Genomic DNA, 18,399 nt, shown 5'->3' on the forward strand with positions numbered 1-18,399 from the left:
GGGCTCTAGGCACACAGGCTTCAGTAGTTGTGGCACGCAGCCTCAGTAGTTGTGGCTTGCGGGCTCTAGAGCACAGGCTCAATAGTTGTGGTGCACAAGCTTAGTTGCTCCGCGGCATGTGGGATCTTTCTGGACCAGGGATCGAACCGGTGTCCCCTGCATTAGCAGGCGGACTCCCAACCACTACGCCACCAGGGAAGTCCCCATATGCAGTTCTCATGCTAAAACTTTTTAAAAATGGGATCTGTATATCATAAAGATTTTGGGTTAATAAGATTTTGTAGCAGTAACATGAGGCATAGCATCTACAACTTTTTTTGTATATATATATTTTTAATTGAGGTAAATTCACATGCTTTAAAATTCCTCCTGCAAAGTATACAATCTAGTAGTTTTTAGTATATTGACCAGGTACTGAAACCATCAGCACTATGTAATTCCATAACATTTTCATCACTCTAAAAAGAAACACCATACCCATTAAGCAATCACACTCCAGCCCCTGGAAACCACTAATCTACTTTCTGTCTCCATAAATTTGTCCATTCCGGACATTTCATATAAGTGGAATCATACACTATGTGGTGTTTTGTGTGTGGCTTCTTTCACTTTGTATGATGTTTTCAAGGTTCATTTATGTTACAGAATGTATCATTCATTTTTATGGCTGAATAATATTCCATTGAATGGATATACTACAATTGTGTATCCATCAATTGATGGATATTTAGGAAGTTTCCACTTTTTAGCTATTTTGAATAGTGCTGTTATGAACATTTCTGGACAAGTTTCTGTGTGAACATATGTTTTCAGTATACCCAGGAGTAAAATTGCTGGGACATACGGTAACTCTATGTTTAACATTTTGAGGAACTGCCAAACAATTTTTCAAAGAACCTGAGCGATTGTACTTTGCCACCAGAAATTTATGAGGATTCAAATGTCCCAACATCCATATTAACATTTATTATTGTCCATCTTTTACAATTTTAGCCATCCTAGTGTATATGAAGTGGATTCTCATTGTGCTTTTTATTTGCATTTCCCTAATGACTAGTGATGTGGAACCTCTTTTCATGTGTTTATTGACCATTTGGATGTCTTCTTTACAGAAATGCCTGTTCAAGTCCTTTACCCAATTTTTAATTTGGCTGTCTTTTATATTACTGAGATGGAAGAGTTTTTTTTTTTTTAATATGTTCTGGATACTAGACCCTTATCAGATGTTGGATTTGCAAATATTTTCTTCTATTCTATGGATTGTGTTTTCATTTCTTGATAGTGTTCTTTAAAGCACACATTTTAAACTTCGATAAAGTCTGATTTCTATTTTTTCTTTTTTTTTTTTTTTTTTTTTTTTTTTGCGGTATGCGGGCCTCTCACTGTTGTGGCCTCTCCCGTTGCGGAGCACAGGCTCCGGACGCGCAGGCCCAGCGGCCATGGCTCACGGGCCCAGCCGCTCCGCGGCATATGGGATCCTCCCAGACCGGGGCACGAACCCGTATCCCCTGCATCGGCAGGCGGACTCCCAACCACTGCGCCACCAGGGAGGCCCTCTATTTTTTCTTTTGTACTGGTGCTTTAGGAGTCATGTATCAGAAGTGATTGCTTAATCAGCAGCCACAAAGTGTTACTCCTACATTTTCTTGAAAGAATTTCATAGTTTTAGTGCTTATATTTAGATCTTTGATCCATTTTGAATTAATTTTTGCACATGGTATGCAGTAGGGATCAAATTTCATTCTTTTGCTTGTGGATATCCACTTGTTCCGGCATCATTTGTTTAAGAAACTTTTACTTCTCTATCGAATGTCTTGGTGCTCTTGTTGAAGAGCAGTTTGCCATAGATGTATGAGTTTTTTTTTAAGGACTCTAAATTCTATTCCTTTGATATATATGTCTTTCCTTACTCTAGTACCACACTGTCTTGATTGCTGTTGCTTTATAATAAGTTTTGAAATTATCAAGTGTGAGTACTTCAAATTTGCTCTTTTTCAAGATTGTTTTGGCTATTCTGGGTCCTTTGAAATTTCGTGTTATTCTAGAATCAGCTTTGGCAATTTTTGGAATAAAAGCCCATTGGGATTTTTATAGGGATTGCATTGAATCTGTTGATCAATCTTGGGAGTATTACCACCTTAACATTCTACAGTCTTGCAATTCATAAACATGGAGTGTCTTTCCATTTATTTAGGTGTTCTTTATTTTCCTTCAATGATGTTTTACAGTTTTCAGTGTATGAGTCTTCTTGTACTACTTTTGTTAAATGTATCCCTAAGTATTTTATTCTTTTTGATGCTACTGTAAATAGAATGTTTTTTATCAGTTTAGTGTTTGGATTGCTCATTGCTACTGTATAGAAATACAGTTGAGATTTGCAAATGGATATTGTATCCTTTCATCTTGCCGAATCACTTACAGCTCTAATTTTTTAAATGGGGGATGGGGGAATTATTCCTTAAAATTTCCTGTATATAATATCATGTCATCTGCAAATGGAGGTAGTTTTATTTCTTCTTTTACAATCTGCCTATTTTTCCTTGCTAGTTGCTCCAGGTAGAACCTCCAGTTCAATATTGATGTTAACAGATATCTTTGTTTTGTTCCTGACCTTGGGGGCCTGGAAAGATTTCAGTTTTTGGTATTAAGTATTATGTTAGCTGTGAATTTTTGTAGATGCCCTTTATCAGATTAAGAGAGTTCCTTCTGTTCCGAATTTGTTGAGTGATTTTATTGTGAAAGGGTATTGGATTTTGTCAAATGATTTTTCTGCATATATTGAGAGGATCAATGGGTTTTGTCCATTATTCTATGGATATGATAAGGTATTACATTGATTGATTTTTGTATTTTGAACTAGCCCTGCATTTCTGGCATGAATCTGAGTTGATTATGATGTATAATCCTTTTTCATGTTGCTGGATTTGATTGCTAGTATTTTGAAGATTATCATGTACATATTCATAAGGAAAAGTGGTCTGTAGATTTCTCGTGTTGTCTTTGATTTTGGTTTTAGGGCAATAGTGGCTTCATAAAATGAGTTGGAGTGTGTTCCCTCCTCTTACATTTTTTTGGAAGTTTGTGAAGTATTGTTAATTCTACTTGTTTGGTAGTATTCACAAGTGAATTCAACTGGTGCTGGGCTTTTCCTTGTGGAAGTTTTTTTTTTTTATTATTCAATCACTTTACTTGTTTTAGGTCTATTCAAACTTTCTATTTCATTATGGTTTCTGATGAGAAGTAAGCTAATTTTATTGAGGACCATATCATGTATTGAGTTGCTTCTGTCTTGCTGCTTTCAAGATTCTTTGTTTCTGGGTTTTCACAGTTGATTATGATGTACCTAAGGTGTGGATCTCTTTGAATGTATCCTGGTTTGAGTTCATTGGGCTTGCTCGATGTGTGGATTCATGTTTTTCATCAATTTTGGGAAGTTTTTGCTATTATTCCTTCAAATATTCTTTCTGGCTCTTTCTCTGCACTCTTCCATGGGACTTTTATGCATTTACTGGCATGCCTGATGGTTTCCCAAAGGTCTCTGAGTACTATTGATTTATCTTCACTTATCTTTCTATTTTTCTTTTTCTCAGATTGGATAAATCCCACATTGATGTAACGTAAAGTTTGCTGATTCTTTCTTCTGTCTGTTGAGATCTGCTATTGATTCTTTACTGTGAATTTTCATTTGTTATTGTACTTTTTAGTCTGGAATTTCTCTTTGGATCTTTTTTTATAACTTCTATCCCTTTATTGATAGTTTCTATTTGGAGAGACATCATTTTCATACTCTTTTAGTACTTTAGGCATGATGTTCTTTGATCATATTTAAAATAACTGATTTAAAGTCTTTGTCCAGTAACTCCAAAATTTGGCTTTCCTCAGGGACAGTTTCTATTGGTTGCTTTTTTTGCTGCCTATGACTATACTTTCTTGGTTTTTTGCATGACTCATATTTTTGGTTGAAAACTGGACTTCGTAGGGAATATTATGTAGTACTCTGGAAATCAGATTCTTCCCCCTTTATCTAGGTATTTATGTAGTTGCTTTTTGTTGTACAGGCATACTCAGAGATACTGCAAGTTCAGTTACAGGCCATCACAATAAAGCAAGTATCACAATAAAGTAAGGCACATGAATCTTTTTGGTTTCCCAGTGCCTATAAAAGTTATGTTTACATCGTACTGCAGTCTATTAAGTGTGCAATAGCATTTGGTTAAAAACCAATGTATGTACCTTAATTAAAAAATACTTTATTGCTAAAAAGTGCTAACCGTCATCTGAAACTCAGGATTGCTACAAACCATTGATGGTAAAAAATGCAAAATCTGTGAGGTACAGTAAAGTGAAGTACAGTAAAATGAGGTATTCCTATAGCATTTGTTTAGTGACTTTTCTGAACTAATTCTCTTTAAATTCTGTATTCTTTGTCATGTGTGGCCACTGAAGTCTTTGCTTAGTTAGCTTAGTTAGGTTAATGGTTCAACAGAGATTTCATTAAACACCTGAACCAGTTAGTCTCCTAATATTTTCTGAGAATCCTTGTGAGCTTGTCATGGCTTACCTTAAACATTTAGCCAGGCAGTTGACAACTCCAGCATATCCTTCACTTTCTGCTGTACAGAGGCTCAATTTCAGCCAGAGGTGAGAACTTTAAGGCCTCTCATTCTTTACTGAGCATGTCCAGTCTTGGCCACGTGGCCCACTCTGTGCATGCACATGCCCTTCTATTTTCCTAGGAACGTGTCTGAAGTTTTCAAAGCTCCCATTGACATGTCATTACACAGCTTTTCCTCTTAAGCTTTTGGTTAAGCTGATGTTTACTCCCACTGCTTCAGGCATTTACAAAGTTAAGTGGCAAGCTCTAGTTGTTTTTGACAAAGACTCTTGGGGAAAAGGCTTTTTACAGTGGGTGTGCTCCAAGTTAGGTCATGTAAAGATAGCTTTGTGCATGGTGTCTTCCAGGACACTGCCAGAAAGGTGAAATAATGACAATTCTCTGGGAAGGAGGCACTGAAGTCCATCTAACCCCATCTGCCCCTCTAGTGGCTACCAGGCTGCTGGTTCTAATGGGAATACAGCAACTTAAAGCACTACAAACTCACTGTTTTTACCAGGTGTGTTTGCTAGGGCTACGGTAGAAAAGTACCACGGACCTGACAGATTAAACAACAGAAATGTGTTGTCTCACAGTCTTGGGGGATAGAAGTCCAATCATGGAGGCTTGGGTGGGTCCTTCTGAGGGCAGTAGGGCAAGGACCCGTTCCAGTTCTTCTTCCTTGGCTTGGAGATGGCCATCTTCTCCCTATATCTCTTCACACTGTTTTCCTCTGTGTTTGTCTGTGTGTCCAAATTTCCCCTTTTTATAAGGACACCAGTCATATTGGATTTGGGCCTACCCTGATGACCTCATTTTAACTTGGTTACTTCTATAAAAACTCTATCTCCAAATAAGTTCACTTTCTGGGGAACTGGGAATTAGGACTTAAACATATTATTTTAGGGAGAAGCATAATTCAGGCCATGACACCGAGATTCAGTTGTTTTTCCTGAGTACATTTTTCCTGGGTGCTGTAAGTCTTTGATTAATTTCCAGAGTTCTGAAAATGTTGATTGTAACAATATGTGCCATTTTCTTATTACCTTTATGAAGGGGATGAGTTTTGGAGTTCTTTACTCTGCCATTTTCTCTGATATCACAACTTTTATCACAGCTTTTGTTTTAAAACTACAGCTTTTAAACCTAAATTATAAAACAGTCGTATATAACTAACTTTTTATTGGATGTGCTTAAATTTATCCTTAAAATGAATTAACATTTCAGTTAAGAAAAACAACTGAATCTCAGTGTGATGGACTGAATCGTCCTTCTCCCTAAAATCATGTTTGAGTCCTAATCCTTAGTTCCCCAGAAAGTGAACTTATTTGGAGACAGCGTCTTTATAGAAGTAATCAAGTTAAAATGCAGTCATTAAGGTAGACCCAAATCCAATATGACTGGTGTCCTTATAAAAGAGCCAGTAAGTCATGCTGAGGAATGACACGTTAATACAATAAGCATTCATTAAAAGTAGAAAAAAGAAGAAACATTTAAACTGAGGTGAGTAGGAAATAAAATAAGAGGAGAAATTAATGAAGGAGACCAGAGAATAATAATAGATTGAATGGAACCAAAAGCTGTCTTTGGAGCAATTAGTAGACAGAGTTTTGGTAATTGTTTCACAAGAGAATAATGAAAGTACAAAAATATTATGAATAAATTAAGATATGGTGAGATTTAAAAATCAGAACTTAGTATTCTGAATAATTTTATATAATAAACTTACAGTGGATAACTCTACTAAAATATGTTTCTAAAACAGACTTAATTAAATTACTTAGTAAACTAATAATTAAATTCTCCAGATTGTTAATCAGAAATTTGTTTTGCTACTTCCTCCCTTGCCAAAAAATAAGTACCAGGCTATATAGTTTCCAAGGACAAAAACACTTTACATATTCTTTCAGAGAAAATTTATAGAAGGAAATCTGCCTAATTCATTTTATGTGGCTATTATAATCTTAGATGCCTGACTTAATAGTGCTAAACACTAAATAACAAATTTGTACTGAAATTGGAAAAAGACAAAGGATAGCGTAAGAAAATTATATACAGTTACATTTATGAATATAGGTGCAAGTGTCCCAGGAAAACAAATTACCAAGAATTGAGGAGAACTTTCTTAACCTAAGTAAGAGTAGCTATCTAAAAGCTACATTCAATAAACATGATGTTGTATGGCTAAAGTTTAGAGACAGTTTCTTTAAAGTTAAGGAGAATTTTGATTCTCATAGAAACAATTTTTATTTTACTGGAACACAAAAATCTTAGTATATGGTTGATTAGTGAGGTGTTGCCATGGGATTACTGAGGAGTTTCTAGAAGCTTTTCTAAAAGCTTTCTTATGAGTAAATGCAAAACAAATCTTTACTGTGTTCCTTTTGTATCTCCTAGAGAATACTATTTTTGCTTGTTTAATGAGCAGTGCTCTAAATTTTAAAGGAAAGTGGGAAGAACGCTTAATAATTAAAATCAAAGCACATATTTGTGAATTTTTTAATCACATTACAATTTTAAAATTCAGTACACTGTGTTACATCATTGTGATTAATGTATTGTTCCATAATCTAAGCAAATTTATCTTGTCAGTTTCTTTCAGGTTTGGTGTCTTTGCAAAACAGATGAAGTATAGATGTAGAGTTATCTTAATACTTTGTAATTAAAATAATTGTATGACAACAAAGTAAGTTGGTATATGAACTCTGAATAAAAAGACTAATGCATAATGCTGAGATTAAGATACACTTGCACACGCAAATAAGTGTATGTTTTTGAAAGTTAGTTATATGGAATGCAATGAAATTTAGTTCTTACCAAGCAATAGCAATAATCCAAAGAAAACTTCTGAAAACATGTAACCCAGACTACAAAAATGTAAGCCAATATAGATCATGAACGAACATCAAATATTATTGGAACATTTTAATATTTATTTTCAGTGAAAGTATATGTTATGCTCCATCAAAAGAGTCCACACGTGTTATGTGTAACCCAACGACTGCGGAATTCTGAACTCATAGACCCATCATTCCAGTGGCATGGACCGAAAGGAAAAATCATTTCAGGTGGGCTTCTGTTTCAGTTGTTATCATTAAAAATGATATGTATGAAATGTACTCAGAGCAAAAAGAATATTTGTATCTCATACACATTTATGTATTAGCTCACTTCTTTTTCTTGTAATTTCTTTTTGGAGTTAGAATGTAACAATGTAGATGGCATGACCATTTTTTCCGGATCTTAATTTGAGATAGAGACACACTGGATGATTAAACTGGAGAATTGTCTAAGTATCCATATTTCAAAAATTTTTCCTTTTTTATTGTAAAATTCATAAAGTCATTTTGGTTACCTCAGTTAGACTTTTGTTAGCAAAGTATGTATGAAGAAGAAAATATGATTCTGGCTTTTGTTAAAAACACAAATGAGCACTTTGAGCTCTAGGTTTAAAACTCTGGTTTTGTTTGTTTTATACAGCCCCACATAGGAACAACTTGAGACTTTATTCGTAGTTATGATTTTGTATTTTTTATCTTATATTTCACTCTGATTAAAATCCTGACCAGACAGTATGGATTATATTTGAATTTAACCTAAATATTAATATCCATTTTGAAAAAACTGACTAAATTTAACATTCAGTATTTTAGTATGAAAAACATGCTCTTAAATATACTGCATGGTTTGGCGGTAGCTGTGTAATAATATGTTACTGATGCTGTGCTTACAAAAGAGGAAGTTTAGTACTCGGGCACTCACCCAGAGGAGAAGATGGACTTGAGATACATCTGAATAGTAGCCTTACAGTTTTCAGATTTTTGAGAAAACAAGGCCTTATTCTCATTAAGGTACGTTTTTCCATATAGAGATTACTATTCGTATGATTGATTTGATCAACATTTCCTCCATTCAACTTCTTATTTTGTTATTTTGAAATGCCCATCTTACTTGTATTCTGATATCTCATTTGCTAAAAGCTGATTTGTTTTTGCAGTGTAGTTTAAAAAAATATCAATTAGCTTAGCTGTTTTTGTTTTCAGCCTTGCTGAAAATTCAGATAATGAATTTTCATCCTAAATATCCGTTCAAGGAAGTACCTTTTGCATACCTTCTGTGGAAGCTTTTTCTTTATTGCTCTATTCACCATGTTTTCTTTCTCTCTCTTTTCCTTCCCTCCCTCCCTTCCTCCCTCCTTCCCTCCGTTCCTTCCTTCCTTCCTTCTCCTTTTTCTCCCTTATTGGTGTTTTGAGATAGTGCTTGTGGATGAAAACCTACAGGTTTATTTTGTAGACCTGAATGGAGGAAAGCAGTATATTCATACAAAGACTTGCTGAAGAAACATTCATAAGAAATATTTATTTTTTAATATGTTTTAATTCATATTTTATATAGTTGAACAATCTAAGTTGTACATTGCTATAATATTTATGTTGATTCTGAAATAGCTCAAGGTTAAAAGAGTTATACTTCACTCTTTAGGTTAGGTGGTGTGTTTCCAAAGTGAATTACTCGGCTCTAGGTGAGTGACTACCTGGTGGCTGCCACTGTGCCCAGCTTTGCAGGAGGTACACAGAGCAGCATGACCTCTGCCTGGCTGCAGTACTAGAGTGTAGGAGGGGGTGAGCAGAGGTCAGGGACAGAGGTCCTGAGAGGCTAGGCAGTTAATATAAATCAGCGAAGGGGGCCAGGAGTAAAGGTATCCAATATTGAAAATAAAATCAAATATATTTGTTATTAAAACTCTGTGAGTTCAAAAATAGAAGCATTGAAGTATTGATTTGTTGTGTTGTAATTTGTTAGTCCTTTGATTTGGAAATTAAGATGTGAAACATGCTCTTCTCTGAGATGCCAGGCCAGGTCTTGCAGCTTGTATTGCAAAGTATAATGTGTAAGTGAATTTTGAGTCCTTTAACTAGAAGTGACATTTTATATTACTCACTTTCATAATGGAAAACAGATGTTCAAAAACGTAATTGTTTCCAGGTACGGATAAAATCATATAGATGCAATGGTTTTGTATTTCTAAAGACTATTCTCAGAAAATCCTGGTATTCTGACATCATGATTACAGTTGTGTTTACAGTGCAGCGTCACATCATAGTTCACTGTCTGTCAGCTTTAAAGCTCAGTACTGTCACTTGCAGAGAGACGTGGAAAATGTCTAATTTTATTAAAGCTTGAAGAACAGAGAAGCTTTTTGGACTCTAGGTTAAACTACACTGTACTTTTGTTATTTTTTATGGATATTCCAAAGATAGTTCCCCTACAGTTGAACCAAAGAAACATGTAGTTACGTACTTGTGCCTCCCTTTGGAGAGGAGCATCCAGGTTGTTTAGATGGTTGTACAGTGTGGAGGCCAAGTCTTAGACTTGCTAGAAGTCTTAGACTTGGAAGGCTCTCTTCCTCTCACCCCCACTGCCGCCCTCTTCTTTCCGTCTCTCTTCCAACGTTTTTGGTTTACAAAGGTAAAGCATTTATTGCAGCAAGCCCTGTACCTCTTACTTCAACCCGAATACCATTCTGATGAATTAACTCTTTTTGGTGTGTGGACTTTCCCACTTTTTTAAGTGTTCACACAAACCTGTATAAGTGCACACATACACACACACACACACACGTTGAGCTTTACCCTGTAACTGCGTCCTTATTATGTTTTTTTAAAAAAATGAGGTCATAGATTACATCTTACTCTACCTTAATATTTTTATTATGAAGCATCTGATAAATACAAATCTGTATAAAAGATATGTAAGTTATGAAGCGTAATAAAACAGACATCCTTGAGCTTGCTATAGAAGCCAAGACATACCATTATCATGACTGTTGAACCTTCTAACGTTGAAAAATCCCATTCTTCTGTTCCCAACCCCTCTTAGGTAAACATTATCCTGAACTTTTACAATATTATTCCTTAGCTTTTCTTTATGCATTTACAATGTGTATGAATACACATGCACAAATACATACATATATCTATGTACGTGTGTATTCATACATGTAGTAAATGCACATATTTAAATATATATAAATATAGATATACGTGTATGGATATATTCTGCAAGCATATTTTTACTTTCGTGTTTTTATTCTGAATTTTATAAAAATAATCAACACGTATACTTTTATCAAGTAGCAGATTCTGTTCTAAGCAATTTACATATACTAATCATTTAAGTTTCACAACAGCTCTTTGCAGTAAATACATTTTCTCCCTTTTATATGTGGAAGACAGAGGCATTGAGAGAACAAGGTACTTTCCTGAAGTCAAGTGCCTTTGAAGTCTGGCTTCAGAGTTCACAGATAATAATCTAAATGAGGTAGGACTAGGATTTTCCCTTCTCACCATTTTGTGACTTTTTGTAATTTGTGTCTTTCAAGGAATTTGTCCAACTTAGATTTTTTTCAACTTGTCGAATTTATGTGCATAGTTTGTGATATTTTCTTGCTATCTTTTTGATATATCCAGGATCTCTATGATACGGTATTGGATGTGTCTTTTTTCTTTCATTTTGGTCTCTCTGGCTACAGGGTTAACAATTTTATCAGTCATTTCAAGGGACCAGCTTTTGAGTTATTTTTCTCTGGTATTTTTCTGTTTTCAGTTTCACTGATTTCTGACTTTATTACTTCCTTTCTGCTTGCTTTGGGTAAAGTTTGCTTATCTTTTTCTTTTGCTGGTTGTAGAATTCTGGGTTGGCAGTTTTTTTTCTTTCAACATTCCAAAGATGGCATTCTGTATTCTTTTTGCTTGTATAGTTTCTCTTGAGAAGGCTGCTATAAAACAGTCCTTATCCTTCTGTAGGCAGTGTGCCATATTTTTCTGATTAATGTCAAGATTTTTTATTTCCGTTTCACTTTCAGTGATTTGCGTACTAAATGCATTGTTTTTTGGTTATTTGTATTATTCTGCTTGGTGTTCTATAAGCTTCTTGGATCTGTAGTTTTGGTTTGTCCTTGATTTTTGAAAATTGTCAGCCATTATATCTTCCAACATTCCTTCTGCTTCATCCTGTCTCTCTGCTGCTTCTGAGATTTCTGTCACCCTTATGTAACTGTTTGAACTTGTTCCATAGCTCTTGGATTCAGTCTTCTTGGTGGTGTTTTGCTTTTGTTGTTTTCGTTGCTCTTTCTCTTTGGGTAAATTCCTCTTGATTTATCTTCAAGTCATGGATTCTTTTCTTAGCTGTGTCAAGCCTCTTTATGAGCTCATTGAAGGAAGACTTCATCTCTGTTACTGTGTTCTTTTTTTACTTTTTTGGTTTGGTTTTAGTTCTAACGTTTCCATTTGATTTTTTCTTATGGTTTCAGACTCTGCTGAAATCACCTATCTGGTCTTGTATGCTTTCTACATTTTCCATTAAATTATTTAATACATTATTCATCATTATTTTAAACGAACTGTCTGATACTTCTGACATCTGTGTCATTGCTTGGTATTTTGGAAATGGGCCATTTCTTACCCTTCTGTATGCTTCTTAATTTTTTAAGAACATCTTGAATAAGATAGTAAATATGGAGATAATTATTTTTATATTTGAGATGAACACTTTTTAAAATATTATTAAGCCGTTAATATTGGGAGTTTGTGTTAAACTAGTCAGGAATTGTCTGGCTTTGATATTGGTTATTGCTGTGGTTACTGAAAACTTATTTTTCTCCATTGTCTCGTCTTTGGCTTTGGTTTCTCCTTTTTTGCTTTCTCTAGAGAGAATCTTTCTTGCAGCTCTCCTAGCTTGATTTCACTGCATTTTCGCTAGACTCTTATTAGTGATGGGCAGTTGGGAGAGAGGGGCAGTCTCTAGTGTTCTGATTCAGCATTAGTCTCTGGCAGGTGTGGTGTCACTGGATCTTGTGGGTGTGGCCTTTAGAAGTTCTTCAGCCTGTCTGCCGGCTTTAGTGTTGGCCTAGTACTTCTTGCTGACTTCCTCAAGAATGGATTTTTTTTTCTTCCTGTTTCCTTCCCTAGTGGTAACATGTTTCCACAGTGCCCTCAGTGACCATTTTTGTTTCTTCTCCCTTGTAGGTTAAAGCATTGCTCCTCAACAGGAGGTAGGGGAAATGGGCAAGGGTGGAGTTTTGGCAGGGCTGCCGGCCCCCTCCTTTAGCCAGTACCCTGTGCCGGCCCCCTCCTCTAGCCAGTACCCTGTGGGAATCTTGCTCAGGGTTCCCCTGATCTTCCTTTGAACACCTAAAGGTTTTCATGAAGATAAAGCCTGTAACAGGGTGCAAGGGTGCAACAGGGTGCCTCTGCACTCCCCCTGCCCCCATCTGTGGTCCTCGGAGGCTTCACATGCTCACACTGGACAACACTTGGCTTTTAGCAATTTACTGAAAACTTTTAGCCAGATGTTCTCAGACCATTGAAGCAAATGCTTAGGTCTAGGTTCTAGCTGCAGGCCCTGTTCATTCCTGGTTTTCAGGGTTCCTGGTTGCCCTACCTGCCTCATTTGTTTGATGGGTTCAAGAAAATTTGTTGGTTGACAGTTTGTCTGTCTTTTTCCTTATTGTTGTATGATGTTGTTGCTCTTATAGTCACTCTCCATATCTGAGCAGAAACCAAAAGTATAAACCTGTTTTTAAAAATAAGTTGTAATGAAATGGTGCTTAAATTTTGCCATATAATTTTAGAGCTCTAAGGCATGTGCTTCTAGAAATCTAATCCAGCTCTGAATTTTTAGATGATCAAGCTGAGTTCTAGAGAAAGAAGTCCTGACTTCAGTTTAATTATTTATTGACTGTCTGCTGTTGTATGAGTTCTTATAGTGATATAGTATATAGTGATATGCCTTGGCATCCTGAAATTCCCATTTAAACTTAGTTTTGTAAAAGTCTGTTTGTTAAGTGGTATTTGTTAAGTGGGTTCTTCTCTTGGCTATGCAGTCATCTGGGTATCTTTTCAAAGTGTGCTACTTTTAAATTTTTTTAAATAAGAAGGTAGCCAGAGAGTGTTTTCTTACAAACTGTATGATACTCGATTTTCTGGCTGTCATGATATTTAACATTGTAGTAGGCATTCAAATATATATTAATACACTTATTAATGCTTCTGGTTTGGGAAATTTTATTTCAAATTTTTGCCAGGGAATGCATAGCTTCATTGCTGACATGATATTCTAAAATTTCTTTACAATTTGTGGGCACCTTTTATCATATTACTATGATGTATCTGTTTGTGTCTGCTGAAATATATGTATAGCAAACACTTGAAAACCTCTTAATCTGTTCTAAAAAAAGAGACATGTTATGATAAATATATACTCTTACATCAAAAGATATTCATGAAGAAATAGGCAGTACAATAGAAATGTATTCTCAATTTATATCACATTTTTCAGCTTCATCCAGGATATAGAAATGGGTGTTCTCAAGGCATAATGCTCTATGTAAATCCCTTGAGGGTGGGTATATCCATCTATTCATTTCTCCTTCAGTATCCGAAACAGGGCTTTGCATGTGCTAGAAACTCAACAAATTGTTAGTGAAAAAATTAATAATGAAAATTTCTTCACTAAAAACATTCATCTTTTGTCTTATTTTGAAGCAATGAATTTCTTCAAAATAAATTTCAACTTGACAGTTATAGGCAATAAATTATTTTCTTAAAATAGAAAAAGATGAGTATTTATTAAGATAATATTTTCAATTCTAATGAATAGTTTATTAAATTGTTGAGTGAGTTTTAATATCTAATAATTTTTTCTAGTGCAAACCCGTGGTTATGAACGTTGAGAGTAACCATTTTTAATTGCTTAATGATTTATAGCTTTTTCAAGTACTTTAACATTCCTTGTATTTGTTATTCAAAAACAATTCTATGAGATATATTATCATATATTATGATTCTTTGTTGTGCAAATGAAGGAGCTAGACTTCAGAAAGATTAAGTGATTATCCCCAGTTACACAGTTTATGAGAAAGAAAGACACACCTCAAAGCCAAGTTCTAACCCTCTAAATCAGACTTCTTTCCCATTACACAACATGGCTCTCTCCCAGTGTGGTACTTAAGTGATGCTGAAGTGACAAGGGACCTTACGTCCAAGTTCTGACTCCCAGCACTGCAGTTCTGATTGTGCGGCTTCGGGTGTCAAGTGATCCAGTCTCCTGTTTTCTTTCTCCTGCAACCCTCACGGTTGTAATCCAAATTTTGCCAAGTGCCTTGTGTAATGACAACAGAATGCCTAGGTGTTCGTGATTATATTGAGTTAGCCTTTGTTCTGGACACACTGTTTATCCCTTTCATGTACATTTTTTTATGCTTAATGAGAGCATAACTCATCAGTAAAGTATTTATATGCATATATACAAATATAATTACTTGATAGTATATATAAGTATGTACTATATTATATGTATATGAGTACTGACGATGCCACCTCAGAGCGACAAGCAGATCAGGAGCACATCATGTATGTGTGATTGTTAGTCTCTTACCACTTAGGCAGCCACACGCTTGATGAACTCTGGTTAGTGAACTTCTGACACTAAGTTCATGCTGGCACCCACTGTCAAGAACCACCAGACACAATGACTTTGTCCCCGACTCCTTCAATGATTCTGTAGGTAAATTTGGATGGTTTTTCTCTGTTAAGAAAATATTTCGTTATTTTATCTCAATCTCATGTAATTTAAGCTACTGATCACTGTATCTTATTCCTCTCTTAGGAAACAGCAGTGCCCAAGTGACCTCCACAGGAAGCCTTGTATTCCAGAACTTCGAGGAGAGCATGAGTGGGGTTTACACGTGTTTTCTGGAGTATAAACCTACTGTGGAAGAAGTCGTTAAAAATCTCCAACTGAAATATGTTGTATATGGTAAGAAGGGATTTTGGTTGTATTTTAACGTTTCTTAATGTTTTCAAATATTTACATATTTTAACAGGTTTGTTTTAAAGGGATTTTGTTATGTTTAGTCTCTCTTAATTAAAGAAAAATTTCTGCCTGCCTGTATTTTGTGAAGTGCTTTGTAAGGGGTTAGGGGTAAGGGAAGATCATTTTTCTTCAGGGGAATGTTGACATGTACAGATCAACTTAAGACAGTGCATAAAAACGGGGTGGTATGGAAATCGTGTTTTCAGAGAATAAACATGATATTGTACTCCGTACTGCTTTTAAATTCCGAGTATCCTCTTGATGGTGCACTGCCATCCCCATGAACATGAGCATGAATTGCCACTGTATTACAACCCCTTTCCAAAAGTAGCTTGATCTGTTGAGGTCTGAGACTGGAGAGGTGAGTTGGTCATGGAGTGGCCAGGAGAACAGCCTGAGTGAAAATTCCATCTCACGGCTGGGACCCACGCATGGAGACAGTCAGGGTCCTCAAGGCTGTCCGTGTCTCACCTCCAGAGCTTCTGAATATGTTACCCTACAGTAGCAGGTTTTGCAGGCGTAATTAAGATCTTGAGAAGGGGAGACTCTCCTGAATTACTAGCGTGGGCCCAGTGCAGTCACAGGGGTCCTTAAAGAGGAAGGCAGGACAGCCAAAGGCAGATAAAGGAGACGTGGCACTGAAAGGAGAGGGTGGGGTAGGCGCCACAAGCCAAGGAGGTGGCAGGTCTCTGGAGCCTGGCACTTCCAGAGCGAACGTACCTTGATTCCAGCTTTGCAACACTCACTTTGGACGTCTGATCTCCACAACTGTGAGATAATACATTTGTGTTATTTTAAGCCATGAGGTTTGTGGCTTAAGAAGTTAATATACCACTGGAAGCAATAGGAAGCTCATGCAGCATTGTTTTCACAGCTGGGATGCAGAACAAATGGCAGAATTATTAATGGTTTACTGATCATTTTTATAACACTAAAAAACGGTGCTCCATATATCCAAAGAAAGATGTAATTTTCATGAGAAATTATATTAACTTTGTTAGGCAAATAATTTGTTTAAACTTTGTAATCAGTCACACTTCATTTTTGTTACGTAGTTTTTCCTGTAATATATGATATGTGTTATTTAGTATAGTTTATATAGTTTATAACAAATATACTTTGAAATCTCTCATAGGGGTATATTCACATAAGCTAACAAGTGTAACAGTGCCTAAAATGAATGCTGGTTTATAGTAATGAAAATGATAGCTAATATTCACCAAGCATTTATGCTGTGTTTTTACGTGTAGTTATAATAATAACAGCAAAACACATATATTGCTTATTTTTGCAAGGCTTTTTTTTGAAGTGCTTTATTTATATTCAACTTATTTAATTCTCACAACAAACCCGTACAGTAGGTACTGCAATTTTCGTTAGAATGTGGTTTGAATCTAGGGATTTGAATCTAGGGACTCTCATTCTAGAGTCAGTATTTTTATCTCTCTTGATGTCCTACTGTGCCTCACTGTTATACCAGTGGCAGCAGGATGACGCATCATTTAATAAACTGATTTTGGAGACCTGCTATTTTTGTGCTTAGAAAAATCATGCAAGTCATTCTGTTTCACTCTGAGGATCCACTTTCATCTTTCCAGTGCCACATGGTATTCCGGATTTTGCTTGCGCATTCCTCAGTTGATGATCGTTCCGCGTGTTTCGGATTTTCCCTGCCGCAAACAGCAGTGTGTGGAGCCTTGAAACAAGTTCTTCAGGCTCCTCCTCCCCGAGTCCCTCTGTGCGTGTCTCTGTGTAGGAGTCCCTCGCTCATCGATCTGTGTGTAAACACACACACACACTAGTGTTCTTGTATTGTAGATGTTAAATTGTTAGTATTCTGCTGAGGTGATTCTGTAAGGTAATAGCTTCTACAGGGTTTTCACAGTGTTATTTTGATAATTCTGCTAGTTGCCTTGCAAAGAGTGTACAGTTTGTATCCCCGCCACAGTACACGAGAACCTCATTACCTACAATGCCCTTAGTATACTGTATCTTGAATTATTGCCAATGTAATAGGTTAATAATGGTACTTCATGGCTTTAGTGTTTATTTTTTGGTCATTGTGAGGTTTTTTGAGTTCGGCTATTTGCGTGGGCTGTGAACAAAAGTTTTGCTTCTGTTGCTTTTACTTTTGGTGTTGGATTAAAAAATTTATCTCTAAGACAGTAAGTCAAAGAGCTTACTGCCTGTGTTTTCTGCTAGAAGTTTTATGGCTTCGGGTCTTACATTCAAGTCTTTAATCAATGTTGGGTTGATTTTTGTGCATGATGTAAGACAGTGGTTACATTCTTTTGAATGTGGCTGGCCAGTTTTCCCAACACCATTTACTGAAGAGACTGTCTATTCCCCATTGTATATTTTTGGCTCCTTTGTTGTAAATTAATTGACCATATATGTATGGGTTTATTTCTGGGCTCTCTGTATGTTACGTTGATCTGTGTGTCTGGTTGTATGCCAATACCACATTGTGTTAATTACTGTAGCTTTGTAATATAGCTTGAAATCAGGGAGCATGATGCCTCCAGCTTTGTTCTTTTTTCTCAAGATTGCTTTGGCTGTTTGTGGTCTTTTGTGGTTCCATACAAATTTCTGAGAGTTTTATTTCTGTGAAAAATGCCATTGGAATTTTGATAGTGATTGCATTGGAGCTGTAGATTGCTCTGTGTAGTATTTAACATTTTAACAATAATAATTCTTCCAATCCATGAGCACAGAATATCTTTCCATTTATTTGTTTCTTCTTCAATTTCTTTTCTTAATGTCTTATAGTTTCCAGTACTTTTACAGAGCCAGAGTTTTTAATTCAATGAAGTCTGATTTATCAAATTTGCTTATTAGTCATGCTTTTGTTGTCAAGTCAAAGAATTCTTTGCCTCCGCATGACGTGGAGTGGCTGGGCCCGTGAGCCATGGCCGCTGAGCCTGCACGTC

At 35.9% G+C, this 18,399-nt stretch overlaps 1 protein-coding gene across 1 annotated transcript in view; it reads left to right on the forward strand.

Moving 5' to 3' along the window:
* The window catches only part of ZPBP (zona pellucida binding protein), a gene marked incomplete at its 5' end in the record, with an annotated part of 83,534 nt that overhangs the window by 4,479 nt on the left and 60,656 nt on the right, over positions 1–18,399 (forward strand). Inside the window, 2 exons of the mRNA XM_082632814.1 lie at positions 7,537–7,662; positions 15,263–15,412. Coding sequence (XP_082488940.1) covers positions 7,537–7,662; positions 15,263–15,412 — 276 coding nt within the window. The remainder of the gene's footprint in view (positions 1–7,536; positions 7,663–15,262; positions 15,413–18,399) is intronic.

The sequence above is a fragment of the Mesoplodon mirus genome (genome assembly GCF_964341445.2).
Source record: "Mesoplodon mirus genome assembly, chromosome: 9".
NCBI classification, from domain to species: Eukaryota; Metazoa; Chordata; class Mammalia; order Artiodactyla; family Ziphiidae; genus Mesoplodon; species Mesoplodon mirus.